Source organism: Prionailurus viverrinus, chromosome B1, assembly GCF_022837055.1.
Source record: "Prionailurus viverrinus isolate Anna chromosome B1, UM_Priviv_1.0, whole genome shotgun sequence".
Classification (NCBI taxonomy): Eukaryota; Metazoa; Chordata; class Mammalia; order Carnivora; family Felidae; genus Prionailurus; species Prionailurus viverrinus.
The window spans coordinates 171,459,766-171,479,797 of record NC_062564.1 but is presented as its reverse complement, the minus strand read 5'-3'; the positions used below and the strand labels follow the sequence as shown (position 1 = coordinate 171,479,797).

Genomic DNA, 20,032 nt, shown 5'->3' with positions numbered 1-20,032 from the left:
GACAGGCATTAAGGAGGGCACATTCCGGGATGAGCACTGGGTGCCATATGTAAGAGATGAATCAGTGAGTTCCACTCCTGAAGCCAAGACTACACTGTATGTTAACTAACTTGAAAATTAAAAAAAAAAAAAAAAAGATTTATGTTTAAGGAAAACCTATTTATGGTTTGACTTGTAACTTTGTAATGATGTTGTAAGGTCTAAGAAGCAGAGTATTGCACGTGTCTCATAAAATAAAAACGTGAAGGTAAAAATCAAGCTTTCCAAACAAGACATATTGGCCTTCCCCCTGTGTACGGCTTTCATTCTGATCAAATGTAATTTTTTTAAAGCAAAAATCACACATGGAGAGTTAGAATGTTAAAAAGAACGAGAAAAATGTTAGGTGAGACTTACTGGAGGGAGAAGCAAGAGAGAAATATGCACAGAATCTGTGTTAGACAAAAAGCCTTTATTGGCTCTCGTTGGGCATTTGAATAGGCTTTTGGAAGACTACAAACTTGGTAAACAGATCTGAGCACTATTTGTTATGCAAAGAGGGCAATAGATTCTGGAGAAATCGCTTCCTCGTTTACATTTGTAACTGTTTTCTCATATGTCAGTGATCAGGTTCTTTGAAGATGGATTATTGGCTATTTGACTGCTGTTGACTGTGTCTACTCACTGAGCCATGTTTGTGGCCAAAGAATTTTTGGGATAGAATGGCTCAATAAAAGAAAAGGCAGTGTGCTTCTCTGGAAAGGAATGGCTGGTGACCAGGGTAATGAGAAGAAAGATCGTCATGAGATGGTAGAGATAACTTTCCTGTAGCTTAGAAGTCCTTCACACTCTACACATGACATACAAAACATTTCCCACTTTGGTCAAACAACATTTGGCATGAATATGCCCTAATAATAAGCTTAATTACATAGAGAGGGTCTGTGGATTGCATACACTTCTTTTGATTACTTTTGGGCCATTTATCATGGAGGAACAGAAAAGGGAGAGAAGCCAAAACTCAGGGCTCTTAATTGTATACTCGTTGCCAGTATTGATTGGGGGGAAAAAAAGGAAGCTACTGAATGAAATCAAGTTAGTTCACATTGGATTTTATGATTCGTGACTGGGAATTGATTACATAAAATCATTTCACTCTTGTCAATATACCTTTCTTTAATATTTCTCATGGAAAAAAATTACTTAAGGGCACAAACAGAATACCAATTATGGTATTTGAATATGGAAACCACCATAAACCTCATTTTAGACATCACATGCTCCATATATTAATCCAGCCTCTATAAATTATTCATTTTAGGAGATGGGTTCTGCCTCATCTGACATGCATAGTTTGACCTAGGTGGCAAGTGGCCAGAAGCAGTAGTAACTATAGACATCGTAACAATTAGTGATATGCACATCGCCTGGAGGGTAAAGGAAAGTTTGCTTTGACGGTGTTGGCAACTGCATTTTTTTTTAAGCTATTCTAAATCAATGTGTCACTAAACCAGGAGAATTTTGAGATAGTTTGATTTTAGAGATTCAGAGTTTATATCACCTCTACTGCCTATCTACAAAAACCTGGGTATCAGGAAGCCAGGAGTCTGGCCCCTAGACCTGCTACTCCCTGGGTCTATAATCCTAGGCAAGTTCTCTTGCTTCAGTAGGGCTCTGTGTCTTTATCTATAAGATGGAATTGAACAGAATGTTCTCACAGGTATGATTCTAGCTAAAGCTTGCTCAGTGTTCAGCTTGCTCAGATCTGGGAAGATGGTCCAACCAACTTGTAAGGAAAAAGACACAGAAAACAACCTAAAGAGGAAAAGTCACTTAGACTAATGAATGACATACAGTCAGTCCCTTCTCAGTTACTGTATCATCTTCCCCTTCTCCTGTCTTTTTTTTTTCCTTCTGTCATTTTTCTTTATCTTTCCAGCTGCTTCTTTTCTCCATCTCCTTTTCTTCCCTGTGCTTCCCCTCTCTTCTTTATCTTGTCTTTCCATCTCTCTCCCCTTTTGTATTCTTTTTCTTCATTTTCTTCCCTTTTTGGTTCTTCCTTCACTTGAGAATTATTATTTTCTTTAGGCAAGGCTTTCCTATCACCTTCCGTAACTTTATCATTTTTCGTTCATTCATTCAGTAACTATTTACTGAGCGGCTACTATGTGTCAGATACTTTCCAGTCACTAGACAACTGGAATGAACAAGATAGCCAACACTTCCTGTTCACAGGTAATTTACACACAGTGTCAGGAGATAAGAAATACACAAGTAAATCAAAAAGATAATCACAGGGAGTGAGTGATAAGTGCTGAGAAGGAAGTAAAAGATGATGTGAAAGATAGTGACCATCACAACATATACATGTATCAAATCATCATGTTGTGTTTTTTAAACTTATACAGTGCCATATGTCAATCTCAGTAAAACTGGTGGCCAAACATAGCCCCTCTAAAGAAGTAGCATTTCAGCTGAAGGCTGTGGGCTGAGACATGAATGGGAAGCAAGAACCAGCCATGTGAAGACCTACAGAGCATTCAAGGCAGAGGAAGTTCAAGTAGAAAGCCTGGAGAGGAGCAACAGACTTGCTCTTTAAAAAGGATAAGCAAAGTATCTGGTGTGGTAGAAGGGTAATGAGCAAGAATGAGTGTGGTAGGTGGGCAGCCCACAAACCTGGCAGGATGCTGAACCTAGAATCATTACGGAGAAAAGTGTTTCCTTCACTGTATGAGTTTCTAGAAGAACATAAGGAACTTTGTATTAAAATTATACCATAAATTCATTTACAGTACTTAGAAACTCATTTCTAGTTTTAATGAAGGGTGGGGCATAGAATGAGCTATCTGCTTCACAGCTTTTCTGTAAATGATGCTGGTTTCATCTGGCACCAGACAGGGAACATTTGTAACATATGTAGATTCTTATCGCTATGGTAGATTAAAATACAAGTGCTGCATCTTTCTGCTTTACCCTCTGAGGGTTGAGCAGAACATTAGTAGAGATGGAAAACACCCCTTGACACCACTAATTAATAGCGTAAGCCATACAGTACAGGGGCAGATCCCACAGAGCAAATGTGGATACTTTCCTGAAATGTTTTTTTTTTTTTTTAATATAATTTATTGTCAAGTTGGCTAACATACAGTGTATACAGTGCACTCTTGGTTTGGAGGGGTAGATTCCCATGACGTGTTTTTTGTGGTTTTTTTTTTTTTAATGCTCTTTAGTTTAGCTTTTATTGGAGGTAATTTTTCTTACTTTTCTTTCTTTCTTTCTTTTTTTTTTTTTTTTGAGAGGTAACTTGAGTAGACTAAAAAGAAAAAAAGAAAGAAAGAAAAAAAAGAGGGACAAGCTGCAAATGATTACTGCATGTGTAATTTAGTGAACTCTACCTGTAATGGATGCCAGACAACCTTGATGGGGAACGAAAGCCTAATCCAGAAAGGCATGCCGCAAGTTTATTCCAGGGAATTGAAGCAATTGCATAAAAATGAGGAAAGGCTATGGCTTGCTCCTGAGCATGTCTCTGAAAATTTTGGAAGCGTTTTCACACAATTGGTTGTTAGGTAGAAATCATTCAGCAAATATTTTGTGAGCTCCTACTATGGGCCAAGCAGGATTTTTTAGAACTGGGTCACAATGATAGTCAATGAAGTTTCATTATCAATACAGAAAACATTTTATGCTCCCCATTCTTAACTTATCTTTCATTACAATTTCAAATCTTGCCTAGTTTTTTTTTGTTTTCATCATTTTGTTTTATTTTTGTAAGTTAAAAAATCCCAGCAAACATCTAAGCAGGTAATGCCATAATTTTTTTTCTACTAAAAAGGGGAAACTTGAAAACTTTCTCTTAAATCTGAATGAGACCAACGTTTCCTTCAATCCAAGCCCTTGTTGATGAGTTTATCTCCTTAGCATATACTACCTTGTTTTCTATTCCCTGAAATATCCACTGACTTAAAATTGTACACCTATTTATTAATATGTTCTTTGGGTCAGAATAAGCAGCAATGAAGTAATTGGTGTCTAAGTGCTTGAAGGAATTCTTGACTGGTGTTTGCAATACAATTATATTCGCCCTTCCCCTGCTCTCCACCCCAACTGAAGTTACTGTGGGAAAAAGAAATGCAGTCCTTCATTTTTCCTAGCATTTATTTGTTGACATGTTAAAGAAACCTCGGAATAATTTTGTAGAAATTTTTATATTCCACTGTATGAGTATTTTGAAAGTATCAACAACTAGCTTTTTTTGTTTATAGTTCGAGAATAAGTACTTATGTATTTTTTAGAATGCACATGTGTATATTCGAATATAACACACATATTTTCCTGCTTATGGCTAATTCCCAACACTAATTTCTATCTGTAGCAGACAAGAACAAATATTTGAGTAACATTGCCTCTTCTGCATATATTTTCAGGTCTGTTTAATTAAGTAAGGTTCTAGACCCTTTAGACTTTTAGTACTACTTGTACAAAGATTTTGGAAGGGTAGTAAGATTTTGATTTCACAGTGGTCTGTAATCAAGGCACAAATTTTACCTTAACAGCTGAGCTTTGAGAATACAAATATAAACAGTCCTAGTTTTTAGATGGAATCCTTCATTTTCCAGATGTCAAAAGGCATTCATCTTTTCATGGTGCACTTTGGAAGGCTGATTTCGTCTCGTCCTTTTGCATCTTGCTCCCTAAATGATTTTATTTAGGACTTGAAATCACTCATCATAGACCTTAGAAAAAATGATATATTCTGCTGATTTCATGATATGTGTCTGCTTCAAGTACATCTTAGAGGTGTTTAAGGGAAGATCACAGGGAAGCAACTGCTATTCTGACTGTATTTTCTTTTCCTTTTCCTTAATTAGGAGCCTTGATTACAGTAGGAAGCTGAAAAATGTAAGTGTTTTCACTTCACTTTCAAAACATCTTTCCTTCTAATTTTTGTGGTTCAGGTGTAAAATTTAGCTCATAAGTTCATTGCCTTCTGTATGCCTTGCTAGGAAGAGTCCTTAGAACACAAAGACAGGTGTCTCTGATAGAATAATCAATCACTGTGATAGAAACAAAAATTATAGATGGGGGAGTTTTCTGTAATTAATAAGGAATCATTCCAGAAGTAAATAAATGAAAGCTCGCACTCTGCAGTTGTTTCTTAAATACAAGATGATCTGTCTCAGCATTAATCTCAGTTCCTTTCTGTTTGTAGGCACAGATGGGATTATTAAATAAAGCAGCTGAGCACACTTTTTTTAGGGAAAAGATCAGCACGATATAAATAGTGTTGACTGTCATGGGCCTGTACTTTTTCTATTTTTTTTTAATTAATCTTTTGGGTTTTTATTAATACTTCCCCAAATCAACTTTTTGGAGTTGGATCTTATTTTCAAAGAGCAAGTACATTAGTGCTTTTTTTTTTTTTAATGGGAGAGGGTTAGAAGGGGTAAAGGGAAAGAGAGAGAGAGAGAGAGAGAGAGAGAGAGAGAGAGAGAGAGAGAGAATCTCAAGCAGGCTCCACACTCAGCACAGAACCCAAAACAGAGCTCAATCCTACAACCCTGGGATCACGACCTGAGCAGAAATCAAGAGTCAGACACTAAACCGACTGAACCACCCAGGTCTCCCAGTGCTCATTTATTTTAACTTTAAATTAGGAATCTAAGAAATGACCTTGTGTATATAAAATTTAAAAGTGGCTATGACCCCTCCTTTTTTTTTTTTTTTTTAATTTCCAGGGTGCTATTATATTTGGTTGACATTTTCATTCTTGTCTTCTTTTTCCTCCTGTAAAACTAGGGCTATATGCCATTTTTTCTCATGCATTTAAACAAATCGGAAAACCCATAATCTAAAACACAACAGCGTTCTATCTTTCTCCTGTTACACCTTTCAAAATAGCCTCATACTCTTAGCCCACATTAGTTAGTTTATGGTCCTAGTTAATGTCCTGACATTTGGAATTGTCTGTTCTCTGGAAATTTATTTGTAAGCAATCAGTTTAACAAGACTTTCTGGAAGTTTTGAAGGATTCCTGAAGTGCAATTTTCCCACAGAGGTGGAAAACCGAATCACATCGTAGCATCAATACCCACAACCATATTTTGGGCCTGTTGCCATCTGGAACCATGTACACATATCACATTGTCCAAAGCATTTCCTGGTCTAGCAAGTGGAGGGAGGAGGTACCATAAGTACTTCCCAGCCTGATTGAAGCAATAAGACCACATGTGAAAATAAAATAATAGCTTTTCCGTAAGCTTCAGATCCCAATAATTCAGTTTTAAGGAGCTCCTCTTCAGCCTTCTGGGTTTTGTGGAAAATTTGATGCAAAGAGCATTTGCTTTTGTGGACAGTTTCTTTGGAAAAACAGAAAAAAAATTAACTTGGGACCGCAGCTTCAGACTCTTGAAACTTCTTGGACATTTGTAAGCATGCAAGGTTATTTAACTGGCAGTAATCTTGTCCAGGCTACAAATTCCCGTCTCAGATTAATAGGAATCTAACTATACCCCAAAGCTGGATATCTGAAAATCGTACTCTCTATTGGATTGCTTTCTTCTGATTTCAGTTAGATGGGTTGTGTTGCTCTTGTGTTGGGAACCACTAACTAACCTGGCTCACTCCTCTGAGGTTTTGCAGTTGATCTTAGCAGAACCTCTCTGCCCACAAATAGAAATCGTGAGCCTCTAAAAACACCTTCTCTCAAAAGGGATTGACAACCCGTTTCCTGCTCATCTGGGTAAAGGCTCCGGAGTTATAGAAAACTTTTACTTCCTAATTTTGAAACCTTTATTACATAAAAATAATTCTGGAGGATTTGTTTCTCCTTCTTGCCATCTTAGAGATCGTTTTGTTGCAACCAACCTTTTCCTAAAACTGGAGCTTTATTTTAACTACCGAATCATGTTTGTGTTGACTGATAGAGCGTTGGGTTCTTATTAAAATGATTTTACATTTAATGGATACCTCATGGATGGTGGTTTTTATGCATCGGTGTTGCACATTCTCTCCTTCCTGCTTTCCTGTTAGTGGAGCGTTACTGATCCCTTAGCTTAAAAAGTAATTCTCGAGGGAAAATTCTCCTGCCCTTGGGCGTGGTTTTGTTTCACAGGTATTAGTTACCATTTACTGGCTGGGAAAAGCAGCAAACAGCTCTGCATCCTATAGCGGAACCACACTGAACCTGAAGGAGTTCGAAGGCTTGCTGGCTCAGATGAGAAAGGTAACTTGACTTTTCTTCTTTATCCCAAGAGGTTAAGATAAGAAGGGAAATCAACACACTTGCTCCTTTTTAAGATGATGGTTTGGTGTGGTGAAATTGCACAGGCCAGCGATGTCTTGCACTCAAGGGAAGGACCGCTTGTCTTACCAATGAGTTCTCTGCCTTGTGTATCCCATGCCTACTTGAACTTTTTGTAGCCTTCAGAGAATGGAAGGTATGAGCTCTCCCCAACTTTAATTCCCAAAGAGCAAATTCAGTCTGTGAGTATGTGGCTTTGCATGCCAGAGAGCTCAGTGCTTGTTTTCTTGGGGGAGTAACGCCTGAGTTAAACAATACAGTATTATACGAAAATGAAGACTTGCTCTGCATTTGTCCTAAAGGTCATTTTGCTTACCCGTCAGGGCGTTGGTGTGGGTGAGAGGTAAGTCTGCCAAGTTCTTGCTGGGTGGGCATCCACTGGGCTCTGACAAATTAGAAACATTCTCTCCTGAGATGTGCATTTTATGGCCATTGTATTCGGATGACCTGGAAACTTGGAAAACATTTTTTACAATATTCAAAGCTTTATTTATTTATTTGATTATGGGAAAGACTGATCTAATGTAGGAATTTGTCAAAGAAACAGTGGGATGTTTTATGTGTGCCCACCTGTATGTTCCTTTTAAGGTTCAGCGATGTATGTGAACTCATCCAAAGTTCTAGGATATAGTATTACCTGTGAGCAGCCCCACCCAACCAGCCTAGCGACGTGGTGAGGCTCACTTGAGGCTCACTTGTATCATCCGTGGGTTTTGGATAAGGTCCGTATTGTAGCACAAATAGTTAAGGCCTTGCCCTTCCTCATTTCTCAAACATGCAAACTAAATGCACTAATGAGACCCCCTGAGAGACATTCGCACTTTGACAAACTTGCCCCCTCCCCCCAACCTGTCCCCACCAAGACAGAGAGTCAGCAAGTGGCAAAGGGGCAGAGGGAGAGAGAGAAAGAATCTTACTGGTAGATGGGTCATCTTTCTTTTAGATTTTTAGAGAGAGAGCACAAGTGGGGGAGTGGGGCAGAAGGAGAGAAAGAGAGAGGAAGAGAGAGAGAATCTTAAGCAGGCTCCACACTCAGCATGGAGCCTGATGTGGGGCTCGATCCCACGACTCTGGGATCATGGCCTGAGCCAAAATCAAGAGTCAGACGCTCAACTGACTGAGCCACCCAGGTGCCCCACGTCATCTTTTTACAACTGTTTAAAAGCCCTGCCTCACAGTTCCTCTCTTTGCTGGATTCTCTTGGAATCTGATTTATTTTTGTTATGGACATTTCTTACTCGCTCAGCTCCTCTATAATCTTCAAGTCTCTTGGGGCGCCTGGGTGGCTCAGTTGGTTAAGCGTCCAACTTCAGTTCAGGTCATGATCTCACAGCTTGTGGACTTGACCCCCATGTCAGGCTCTGTGCCGAAGCTCAGAGCCTGAGCCTGCTCCGGATTCTGTGTCTCCCTCTCTCTCTGCACCCCCCCACCCCCATTCATGCTCTGTCTCTCTCTCTCTCTCTCTCTCTCAAAAATAAATAAACATTAAAAAAAATTATAATCTTCAACTCTCCTAGCTTCCCCTTCTATTGAGACCATTCTCTATGTCAGCTGCCTTGAAATGACCTGTTGTTGTTAATAGCTGTTCCCTTTTTTTAAAAAAAAAATGTTTTTTACTTATTTTGAGAGCGAGAGAGAGAGTACGTGCACATGCATGCATGGGGGAGGGGTTGAGATGAGGGAGAAAGAGAATCCCAAGCGATCTCCACGCTGTCAGCTCAGATCCCAACATGGGGCTCAATCCCACGAACAATGAGATCATGACCTGAGCCTAAATTAAGAGCTGGACACTTCATCAGCCGAGCTACCAGGCGCCCCAGCTGTTCCCTTTTTTTAATGAATGTAGACAACATCACAGGACATGAGGGAATACTTGGTATCCCTGGACAAGACATGACTTAACTAAAATGGCCCGCTGTGGTATTCCCATACCTCTAGGTAGAGAGTAATTGACCTGAACTTCACACCTGGAGGTGCTGGAGATATCTGTTTCTCTGGAATATATTTATTTCATTTTATCTATTAAAACTGGGCTTATCTGGGCTTATGCAGAAAACCCTAACACTGGCTTAAATAAGATAGAATTTTATTTCAAAGTCACATAAAAGAGTTCTGAATGTGAGCAGTGGGCAGGTGATCATCAGGTCGGGCACCCAGGGTTCTTCTTTTTTACTCCAACATCCTCAACCCTTGGGTTCTCACCTTCTGGTCCAACATGACTGGACAAGCTGTAGCCATCTTATCCACATTGGGGTCCAGAGAAAGGAGGGATGAGGGGAAGAAAGGCCTATGCTTTCCCTTTAAACACACTTCTGCGAAGTCATACATGCACCTCTGTCCCATTGACCTAAACTCAGTCACACATCCATGCCTCACTGCAAAGAAAGACTTGAGAGAGGTAGACTGTACCGCAGCTAAAAACTGTGGATATTTTCAATGGAGAAGAAATGGAGAACAGATATTGAAGGGACAGCCAGGAACACTTCTGCACGGATGCAGGCTGAAATAAATTTGGAATTAAAATGTTTTCTTTCACAAAGGAGACTAGCCAGAAATTTTTTATATTCATTTTCCTAGGGTGAGAAATGTGTATAAAAATTATCAACTTGTAAAGTGACACATGTAGAGCCCTTAGCGTAAGCTTCTGGCACATAGTGGGTATTCATAGTAGATTGCTGTTGCTATATACTGAGAAAAGATCTCTGAAAGCATAGTGACGGTGGCCTGTCAGTGAGCCTGGGTATGTCAGAGGGGGGTCTCCCAAAAGAGGGGACTGTGAAGTGGAGCAAAGGAGAAATATTACAAGAACGTTGAGATTGAAGGAAGAACCACGGGGACTAAGGTGGCCTTAGAATCGTGGGGACGGGAGCTGGAAGGTAAACATTCTAGGTTCTTCCTCTCTACGGCTCTCTCTCCTTGAGATTTCCTCACATCGGGGAACATGGCCAACAGCGTCCACAGGGTTACCTACTTCTAGCTCCTTGTCCAGAAAGCAAGGGAATTCTTCCTCCTCGGCCCGGCTGCACAATTGCTAGGGCTTTACCCGGGCCCAGTGTGGGTCCTATTCCTGAACCAGGCTCTGTGACCGGGCCAACGGGTGCCGTGACTGACCTAAGCACCATTGCTTCAGGAGGTGAGGGATGTCGAGTAGAGCAAGGGATGAAGAGCAGGGAATGTGATAGGCAGGAACAGACCTCTGCCAACATCAACTTCTCTTCCCTTACCTTGCCTTATTTTTTCATGATACTACCGCCCAACTTTGTATTCATTTATCTGTTTACCTTTGATCTCTTCCAGTAGACCATAAGGCCTGCGAGGACAGGATATTTATTGGCTTTGCAGAATGTTGTGTCCCCAGCATTAGGACTGCATCTGGCCCACGGAAGATGCTCCGTCAATATCTGAGGCATAAATAGCTTCCCCGACCAGAGTGTGGTGGGTGCAGATGGGTCATCAGGTTGGAAAAGTAGAACCCTGAAACACTCCGGTATGGGAGTTAGCCACTTTATAAATCACAGAGAAGAAGAAAATGTTGAGTGGTAACACAGCGGCATCTGGAGTTTCTCGGATACTGTAAGTCACCCGGCAACCTTAGCTGGTTCTCATTATCTCTGACAAAGGGGGATAAGAAGAGGACAGATGAGTGAAACAATCCAAAAATACCAGAGATGTTGGTAGTTCACACTGCATTCGTTAGCTCACGTCTACTAGAACAACTAGCAATTAATGCACTGGACAGATTTGAGCCTTCTCTCCCGTCCCTAAAGTGCTCTCTGTAGAAGACAAAATGCTGCTGGGCTCCTGGACAAAAACCATCGATGACATAACTAGACCCCATAAAGAAAGGAACTTAGACTGCGCTAGCCTTTGTGTTGGCTGATAGCTTTTGCTCTTCCCCAGAAGCTTAACTTTGCATGACTTGATGGACTCCAATAAAATTGTTCACCCAGCTAATGTCCACATCTTTATTTCTGGCAGAAGAACCAGCTTCTTGCTTCACCCTGAGGTTCCAAGGGACCAGGTTGGCCAAGGATGACCACGGGTGGCTTGTTTTTCACTTTACAAACTGGCCAAGCCTTTTAGCTTCCAGCTCTTGCTTGATCCGCGGTTTCATTCTTGGCTTTCTACGCAGTCATGAACAGAATGGCTTCTCTGTTTTTCTTTCCCATAACAAGCTGTGAGAAAGCAGCTGAAGCTCCAAGAGACATGTTGACTTTCTCTTTCTTTCTGTTCTCTTGTGGTTTGTAGGGTAGGGGGAAGAAGACATTTGGGCCTTTGGGGGAGCATTTCTGATTATTATTATTTTCTTGAAGATCCAGTTTGTAATGCTATGCCAAGCAGCTCGTAAAACTGTGTCCCTTCTAGATGTGACCAGTAGCCTAGCTCCAAGTGTGTGCCCTCCCTGATGAAAATTGCATCCAAGGCATCTAGTTATGGGGTATAAATGGAGAAGGAGAAGAGTATCAGTGCATGTACAGATTGTGTCCTTAACTACATTCATAAGTTCTGTATGACTTGCATATTGACATGCACATGCCCAAATGAATGCATGGTAGTAATTATAACCATAGCTAACACTCTTTGAGCACTTAGGCGTCAGGCATTTTTCGATTGCCCAGCAATCCTGTGAGATAGATGTTATTACTAGCTCCATTTAATAGATGAGAAAACTGAGACCAGGTAAGGTGAGATAACTTGCTTAAGGTCACACAAATGACAAGGTAGACCCGGGATTTAAACCCAGGCAGTCGAGATTCCAAGACCATGCCCCTACCTACCTCTGTTTTGCAGTGTTAATAGTTTGGTGATTTAGGCATAAATGGCATTTAGCAAAAGAGCGTCATCCAGGTTAGCATCGTTCACAGAGTAAGAACCTAGTGAAGGTCCAGTGGTTGAAGAGATGATGCTGGTAATAGCAACTATAATAACATCCAAGTTGATGGAACGTTGTCAGGTTTTACTACTTGGGATTTGGAGACGGAATCCTGTGTTGGAATCACAGTTTTCCTGCTTACTATGTGACCTCAGTGAAGTTACGTAACCTTTCTGATTCTTACTTTTCTCTTCTATGAAATGAGGACGAGACTAACCACATCACTGTAGGGTTGTGAGGATTAAATACATGTACAAAAAAGCATCACGCATGGCCCTAGACACAGTAAGGATTCAGTAAAAGCGACCTTCATTTTTTCAGACATTTGGCCCAATCTCAGTGAACAAATAACCCAAGATTATTATTTGCATTTCCCAAGACATTAAATACAAAACCATATCCAGTTTAGATCTATGCTTTTCAATTAGTTATGAGTTCTTTCTTTTGCAGCTAGTCGGGCCTGGCTTTTGTTCAAGTCCCCGTTAACTTTTGACCTACAAATAAACTGCCTTAATTTCCATAACTGGAATTTCTGCCTTCCTCTGGAGGGTCAAATGGGCCACCCTCACCCAGGCCACTGGACAACCTATTCTTGGGGGGCAGTAATCAGGTCCTAGGTGTGGAGACTGCAGAGTGCTCCTGTCGGTCCTGCCCGCCTCTCTTGCACTCCTCCCTTCCCTCCAGGCAAAACCTGTGTGTGCCTTGTGAATTACAGCCTCCCTGTCCCCTCAGCATGCCTCCCGCGGGGGAGTGTGTCAGAGGGGCTGGATAGAACTGACAAAAGCAGCTGGCAAAGGCACTTCCTACAAAGGCATTGGCTCCAGTGGGCATATTAGTCAGCTCAGACAGTTTCCAAAATTGCTAACATGGAGAGAATATTTATTTTTCCTTTCTGTTGGGAATGTGGAAGGGACCTTCCTGATCATCCCAGGACATCCACAGTGTGACATTCCAGTCCTTGCGGATGAGAACATGCCCCTCTGCCAGCATCATCCACAGCCCTCATTTTAAGTGACAGTCTGGAGGAGATTAAATTGAGGTTTATCTTTGAGTGACCGGAGTTATTTTTGTTTTCGTCAGCCTGGACTATTGTAATTAATGCGAAGACAGTGGCGGGAACAAGGCTTTTATTATAATACAAGGGTGAGGATGGCTTTGACTGACCTTTCTTCTGCTGGGGTTTCAGTGTTTTAGTATGTGCTGCTTGCGCTGGAAAGAATTTATAATCACAGGCTGTCAAAGACGGCCATTGTTCTCACTGCTCTGAACATGTGGGTCAGCCACAAGTGCTTTCAGCTCCCCCAGCGCCAGGAGCTGGCCGAGAGCGAAAGCATGCCTGGATTCTTCTGAGGCATCAGGAAAAGCATTTTGCATATTTTTCATTGCTTTTTTTTTTTTTTTTTAAACTTTCTGCCTCAGAAAGACAGCTCCCTTTCAGAGCAGGAATTTCCCTTCAAGGTAGCAGGAGATGGAAGCATGCCGCTCCAGGACTTTACGGAACTGATTCTGCTGCAAAAAACAAATGCTGTGTGCATTTGCCAGATAGCATAAACAGGAGCAGTTGCGTGGCTACGCCGGGGGCTCGGTCCCAGACCGGGCATGCGGTTATGGATTCCGAAAGACGGGTCAAGGTTAAGGTTTCCGTTTTTTATTTTTGCTTTTGTCTGTCACTGTATCCTTGTGAATCCGAACGTAATGATCTTTTACTCTTAATTCCTTTGATTTTTTTTTTTTTTTTTTGAAACGTGGTGGGGTAGGAGCTACTTGGATTTTTGTTTTTATTTATTTATATTTTGAAAGGCGCACAATTTTCTGATCGGGACAGTAGCAGCAGGGAAGGTCCCGGAACGAAATGTTGGCTTGTAGATGATAATCCGTGCCATGGTTTTTCCACGCTGACACTACATGCGGGATCTTTGGAAGATCACTGGAGACGGATTTTCCTGGCATTGTAGGCGCTCCCTCTGTTGCTGAAGTGTCTATAATCCTTTCGTTTTATTTTTGGACAGGAGACGGATGACATTGAGAGTCCTAAACGTAGTATCCGAGACAGTGGCTACATAGACTGCTGGGATTCTGAGCGCAGCGACTCCCTCTCCCCCCCTCGCCACGGCAGAGATGATTCCTTCGACAGCCTAGATTCCTTTGGCTCCCGCTCCCGGCAGACACCTTCACCAGATGTAGTCCTCAGGGGAAGCAGCGATGGTAGGTCGCAGCCTTCATACACTGCCCATCTTTAAACTAAACATTAACAAGAGCCGCCTTGTCCCCGGTGGAGGGGAGGCGGGCTCCGTATCCACCTTGCTGGAACCTGGTAACTCTAAACGGGGAGAAGAAAACGTGTTTTCATGTCGGTTTTCATGGTCCTTAGAATTTGGGTTGGCTTTGCCAGCAGTCTGAACGTTGCCTCAGTGAGCGTATCTTCTAGCGGAAAATACGTTACATCATGCCTCCCCTTGGTCTCCGTGAATCAAGACGCTGTGCAGGACATTAGCTCATAAAGTGTGCCGAAGGTTTATGTGCTCTGGGTATGAGGCAGGGAAATGTTTGCGCATCACACTGTATACGTAAAAATGAATCAACTTCCAGCAAACTGGAAATGCACTATACACACATAGGAAAGTTCTGAAGCTCAGGAAACTTTAATTGGCGGGGTTTTGGCAATCTGTTCCATGCCTGTGATACCTGACCGTTGGCTGGAACCACGCGGGTGGCCCTTAATGTACACAACCCAGACTGCCTGCTTGCTCTGAGTCTGGGTTTGATTTAAATCCCATGGATTTTATATCACCTGCAAGGAATGATCATTTCTCTTTGGAGAAATGTGTGGCCATGCAACCTGATGTGAATTTAATGCCTATTTTCCAGAAGCTGTTTACGTTCTTTATCTTGCACCTTTGTACTTTCAGGAAGGGAAGATGGCTTACTTCTGCATATATAAACTTGCAGAAAGACGCTAAGGCTGGTGGGGAATTTTTTATTTGTTTCTGAGTTTTTTAATGTGTTGCTTGATTGTTGCTAATGTTTCTAGAGACTTAAGGCTTCTCTCTGAGATGAAAATTCTCTTTTATGGCTAAATGACCCCTTTCAGCTATAACATTCTATCTAAAGTACTTGAGTGTTTAAGGTGCCTAGGTCCTGAGTTAACTGCTCGACAGCTAGTATCTCATTTAGTCCTCAGTGCAGATTATGAGAAACATAGTTTCTCACTTAGCCCTCCCATAAGCCTGAGAGACATTTCTTATTTGTATTTTACAGATGAACCTTAGAAAGGTTAAGTAATTGCCCTTGCGTTGTTAAGTGACAAATGTCACCGTTATTAAGTGGTGTAACAATGTTTGCCTTAAGAAGCGTGAGTCCAAAACTTACACTCTTAAACTGAATTTGCGCACACTTCTGTTTACCTAATAAATTTTTTAAATTCTAGAATGACTGAACTAATGTTTTTGTGTAGTACTTAAGCTTTCCAACAAATAGATGGACCAAGGGGCCACATAGTCTTTGACTCCAAAAGAATCCCATGGTGCATTGTGAGCTGCTTGGGAAACATTTCTAAAATTGTATACAACATCTTAAGTACCACACCCACAGTATTAGAAGTTACAGTACCAAGTGCAGGACTGAATTGAGGTTTCGGCCCCACCAAAAGGTGGGGATTTACTTTCACAAAACCTATCGAAACCAAACTATCTCCTATTATTTTGATTGTTTTTTTAAAATTATTATTTTATTCATCTTGGTGTTCTGGAAGTGGCAACACAGATCCTTTATTCTGTCACCAGCTTCGAGGGGTTCAGAGTTTATAACGAGCCACATCTTGAAGAGATTTGAGATGGTAATTACTAATATTGCACTAATATGTGCTTGGGCACAATTTAGCTTGCAACAATTAAGATTGATAAGCTAAGGTCTTTTTTTTTTAATTTTTTTTTAACATTTATTTATTTTTGACAGAAAGAGATAGAGCATGAACAGGAGAGGGGCAGAGAGAGAGGGAGACACAAAATTGGAAACAGGCTCCAGGCTCCAAGCTGTCAGCACAGAGCCCGACGTGGGCCTGAACCCACAAGCAGTGAGATCATGACCTGAGCCGAAGTCAGTGTTCAACTGATTGAGCCACCCAGATGCCCCTAAGCTAGGGTCTTTTTATAAATATTTTGTCCATGTAAAGAAAAATATGAAATTGATCTTCACAAAACACCATCCATGAAAGAGCACCTAATATACAGATTTCACCAAATAGCCCGACACCTTCAGGCTTATGTTCTTGTAAACCGATCAAGACCTAGTGAGGTTTTTAAAAAACAAATTAAAAAAAAAAACATTTTTATCTGCCTTAGAAAATGTAGTATAATTTTATTCAAATAGGTGTTGTCTTTATTAGATTTTATGGTATTTTTTTATGTGTATTTATTTTTGAGAGAGAGAGACAGAGTGTGACAGGGGAGGGGCAGAGAGAGAGGGAGACACAGAATCTGAAGCAGGCTCCAGGCTCTGAGCTGTCAGCACAGAGACGGACACGGGGCTGGAACCCACAAACTGTGAGATCATGACCTGAGCCAAAGTTGGGCACTTAGCTGACTGAGCCACTCAGGCACCCCGATTTTATGGTATTTTTTAAACGACACTTACCAAGAAGATTGCTAGTCCTAATAAACACCTTTGGATTTAGAAAAACATATTTAAGTCTTGGAATTTTATTTCCTAAGCACTCACAATCAATTAGGGAAAGTCTTAGCATAAAATTCTCTGGCTGTATATTGGGGCAATATTTTATTGTTATTGAGGCCCACTGCCCCATTCGGTGGGGACAGTCAGGAGCCACTAACAGATGCCATGATTCCATGGGTTGCTCATAAGAGCTACCTGGTTGGGAAGCTGTGGTCTCCGGGGTCCGTTCAGCCAATCTGTCTTGCTAAATAGGTGCCAGTTCCTCCCTTACCTCCACTAGCATTCCTCCTGAAGCCATAGAATGGACTTCGCTAAAGAGGAAATACAACAATTCACGTGCTTTTAAAATTAAGGGCATAGTTTATAAATATGATGTATTTTGTTAAATGAATACTCTTTTATAGAAAAGATGAGTTGAGGGCGCCTGGGTGGCTCAGCCAGTTAAGTGTCCCACTCTTGATCTCAGCTCAGGTCATGATCTCACAGTTTTGTGAGTTTGAGCCCCACATCAGGCTCTGTGCTGACAGTGCAGAGCCTGCTTGGGATTCTCTCTCTCTCCCTCTCTCTCTGCCCCTCCCCCCACCTCTCTCCCTCTGAAAATAAATTTTAATAAAGAGAAAGAAAGAAAAGATGAGTCGAGGGAGAGAAACAAGGAATGAGAGAAATTAGGCAACGACGAGAAAGGCAAGGGTTGGGGGTGTACATGGCAAAGATAAGGGAAAAAATAAAGACCCCCTAGTTCCTGGAAGGGAGAGAAATGTAGCCCCATGGAAAGGAAGGACCAGACTTTAATAAAGTCATGTCATTGTCATCATGTGCTGTGTTGCCATTTCCTAACTTTGGGAATAAATAGAGGAGCCACCCTAGTATATTTCTACGTGTTCAGGATGAATTCAAAATCTTTTGAAGTCCTGGCCTTACATTAACTGAGCGTATACCTTACTAGGTGCTTTGTGCCATCTCATTTAATCCTCACAGCCACTGTGAGAGCTGTGTTACCATCTCCATGTTCCCAGTGAGGACCCTGAGGGACAGAGGGTTTACGTTTTGCAGAGAAATTAGACCCTTGTCCAGAAAACTACACTTCTTTCAACTGGGTCACTCTGCCTCAGGGCATCTGCACATTAACTTTCCTTGAACTGTCTGTTGAAGACATTTATTGGAGGGTAATTGTGGGAAGGAAAAGGGTGATCTGTATATGTATTAAGCAACCGATGTCAGGCTTTCACTAAGATTGTTACATATAATACGTTTTTATAGATACTGGACACAAATAAGGTTTGTAGATTATAGGATTTTAGAAGTGAGAAAACTGAGACAGCTCCAATTTATTACTAAGCCTTCATAGTTGATCTAAGAATCATTTTCTTTCATTTATTTGTTCAACAAAGTACAGCGCTACCTCTAGTCAGGATGCTTTAAGCAAAGGACATTTCTCCAAGAGACGTGGCTCACAGAGGAAGGGACTTTGGGCTGGAATCTAGCGAATGGAAATTGGGAGTCCTGAGCTATTACTTACCAGCCACAGGAAAGGGGCTCTATCTGCCTTTCTGAGCCTCTGTTTCCACCTCTATAAAATGGGGATAATGTCAAAGCAGGAAACAAGTCCAAGAGTTTGGCAAGGCAAGGTAGTGTTAGTGTTTGTTCATAAAGCATTTCACAGGGGCCTCTAAATGTTACTGAGACAGACAGATATACTTGATGGAAGACTTGGGTGGGGAGGTGCTGTTATGAATCAAAAACCAGCAAGTACTGAAATGGTCAAAACTCCATCCAGAAGGGAGGCTGAAAAACCAAGTTACATGAATAATTCATAAACTGCATATTTATTTCATCTGCAACAATGAACAACTTGTTTATGGTCAATGCTTTTAACTTTTAAAGTCTTTTAAAAGCCATGAAATCATTTAATCTCCAGGGCAAATCATTTCATTCCTATTTTTACAGAGAAGGACAAGCAAGCGTTAGAACCAGCCTAGGAGCCCGCAGCTCATTAGTGACAGATCCGAACTCTTAGGACAGAAAGAGCGGCCAACACTCATCAAGCACTGACTCTGTACCAAATACTCTACCAACAGTTTACAAGTACCTGATCCGCACCCCACCCCCCCCACCCCCCCCAAAGCCCTCTGAAGTAGGTGGCATTATCATCCTCACTTTGCAGATTGGGGAAACAGAGGCTTCAAGAGGTGATGTCATAACGGCAGAGTCTCAGAGCTAGGGAGTGGCAGAGCTGAAAACAAAGTGGGTCTGGCCAGTGACCCTGCATCCTGCCACATCTCTTGACTCAGTTGAAGGCTCTTCACAAATGTAAAAAAAGTAAATGTTATTTGCTCTCAGCGGAGCTGAATAACCTATTCACGATGCTGCCCTTGATTAAGAGTTCCCAACGAACTTTCACACGGCAGCTACCTGTAAGGGTAGTGTTTGTTTCAACGACAGCATCACTCTGTCAGGTCTTACCCATCTAGTGAGACTGAGACTCAGGAACACAAGGATACAATAAAATTATTGGGCTCTTGCCCCCAGAAAACCGATTAGGCAACGTTGAATTCTTTTGTGTTGTCGGAAACAGTCTTTAACCCAAACCAGTTTGTTTATTCATCAGGTCTTCTGAGGATGCCCACTTGGGTGCAAAGACGCTGTGATAAGTGCTGTGAATGATGTAAAGCCCTTGTTCTCGAAATAGCAGGTCAAAAGTGTAACATGCCCAAAGAAAAGACTAGATTGGGCCATGGGCTTCACAGGAAGAAAAGACTGCCGCCAGCTATGGGTACCAGAAAGGGCTCTGCTCTAGAGGAATATGCATTTATTATAACTCAGACCACTTCCTGGAAGGCAGACCTTGGTGTCATCTCAATCTGCCACTTTTCTGAATTCCTATTGTTCGTGTATGTCTTTGCTCTTTGATTATCACTAATACCCTCCAGGTGTTTCATAGATTGGCTAAAGGTACCTCAAAGACAAAATGTCCGTTTTATGACATTTCCTTTATAAACAGAGTCCTTTATAATTCTTATTTGTGGGACTGTCTCCCACGGTGCAAGACGTGCAACAACAGGTGTTCAGTAAAAACTCCATTGGTTAATTTATGGCTTTTCTTTTGAGAAAAGACATTTTGCAGAATCCTAGCAGGCTCTAGTTCCGCTGCAAATGTGTTGTGAATCATGATTCTCAGATACCATTAGGTTTATCTCTATTTTTCC

At 41.5% G+C, this 20,032-nt stretch overlaps 1 protein-coding gene across 16 annotated transcripts in view; it reads left to right on the top strand.

Annotated features, from left to right (window-relative positions):
• Nucleotides 1-20,032, top strand: part of LIMCH1 (LIM and calponin homology domains 1) — a 332,785-nt gene that overhangs the window by 224,544 nt on the left and 88,209 nt on the right. For 11 of the 16 annotated variants that reach the window (XM_047856919.1, XM_047856914.1, XM_047856915.1 and 8 more), the window contains exons 5-7: nucleotides 4,851-4,881; nucleotides 7,094-7,204; nucleotides 14,165-14,360. In XM_047856919.1, coding sequence (XP_047712875.1) covers nucleotides 4,851-4,881; nucleotides 7,094-7,204; nucleotides 14,165-14,360 — 338 coding nt within the window. Of the gene's footprint in view, nucleotides 1-4,850; nucleotides 4,882-7,093; nucleotides 7,205-13,661; nucleotides 13,787-14,164; nucleotides 14,361-20,032 lie in introns of those variants that run through there. The other 5 variants (XM_047856925.1, XM_047856922.1, XM_047856923.1 and 2 more) reach the window with 2 other exon arrangements.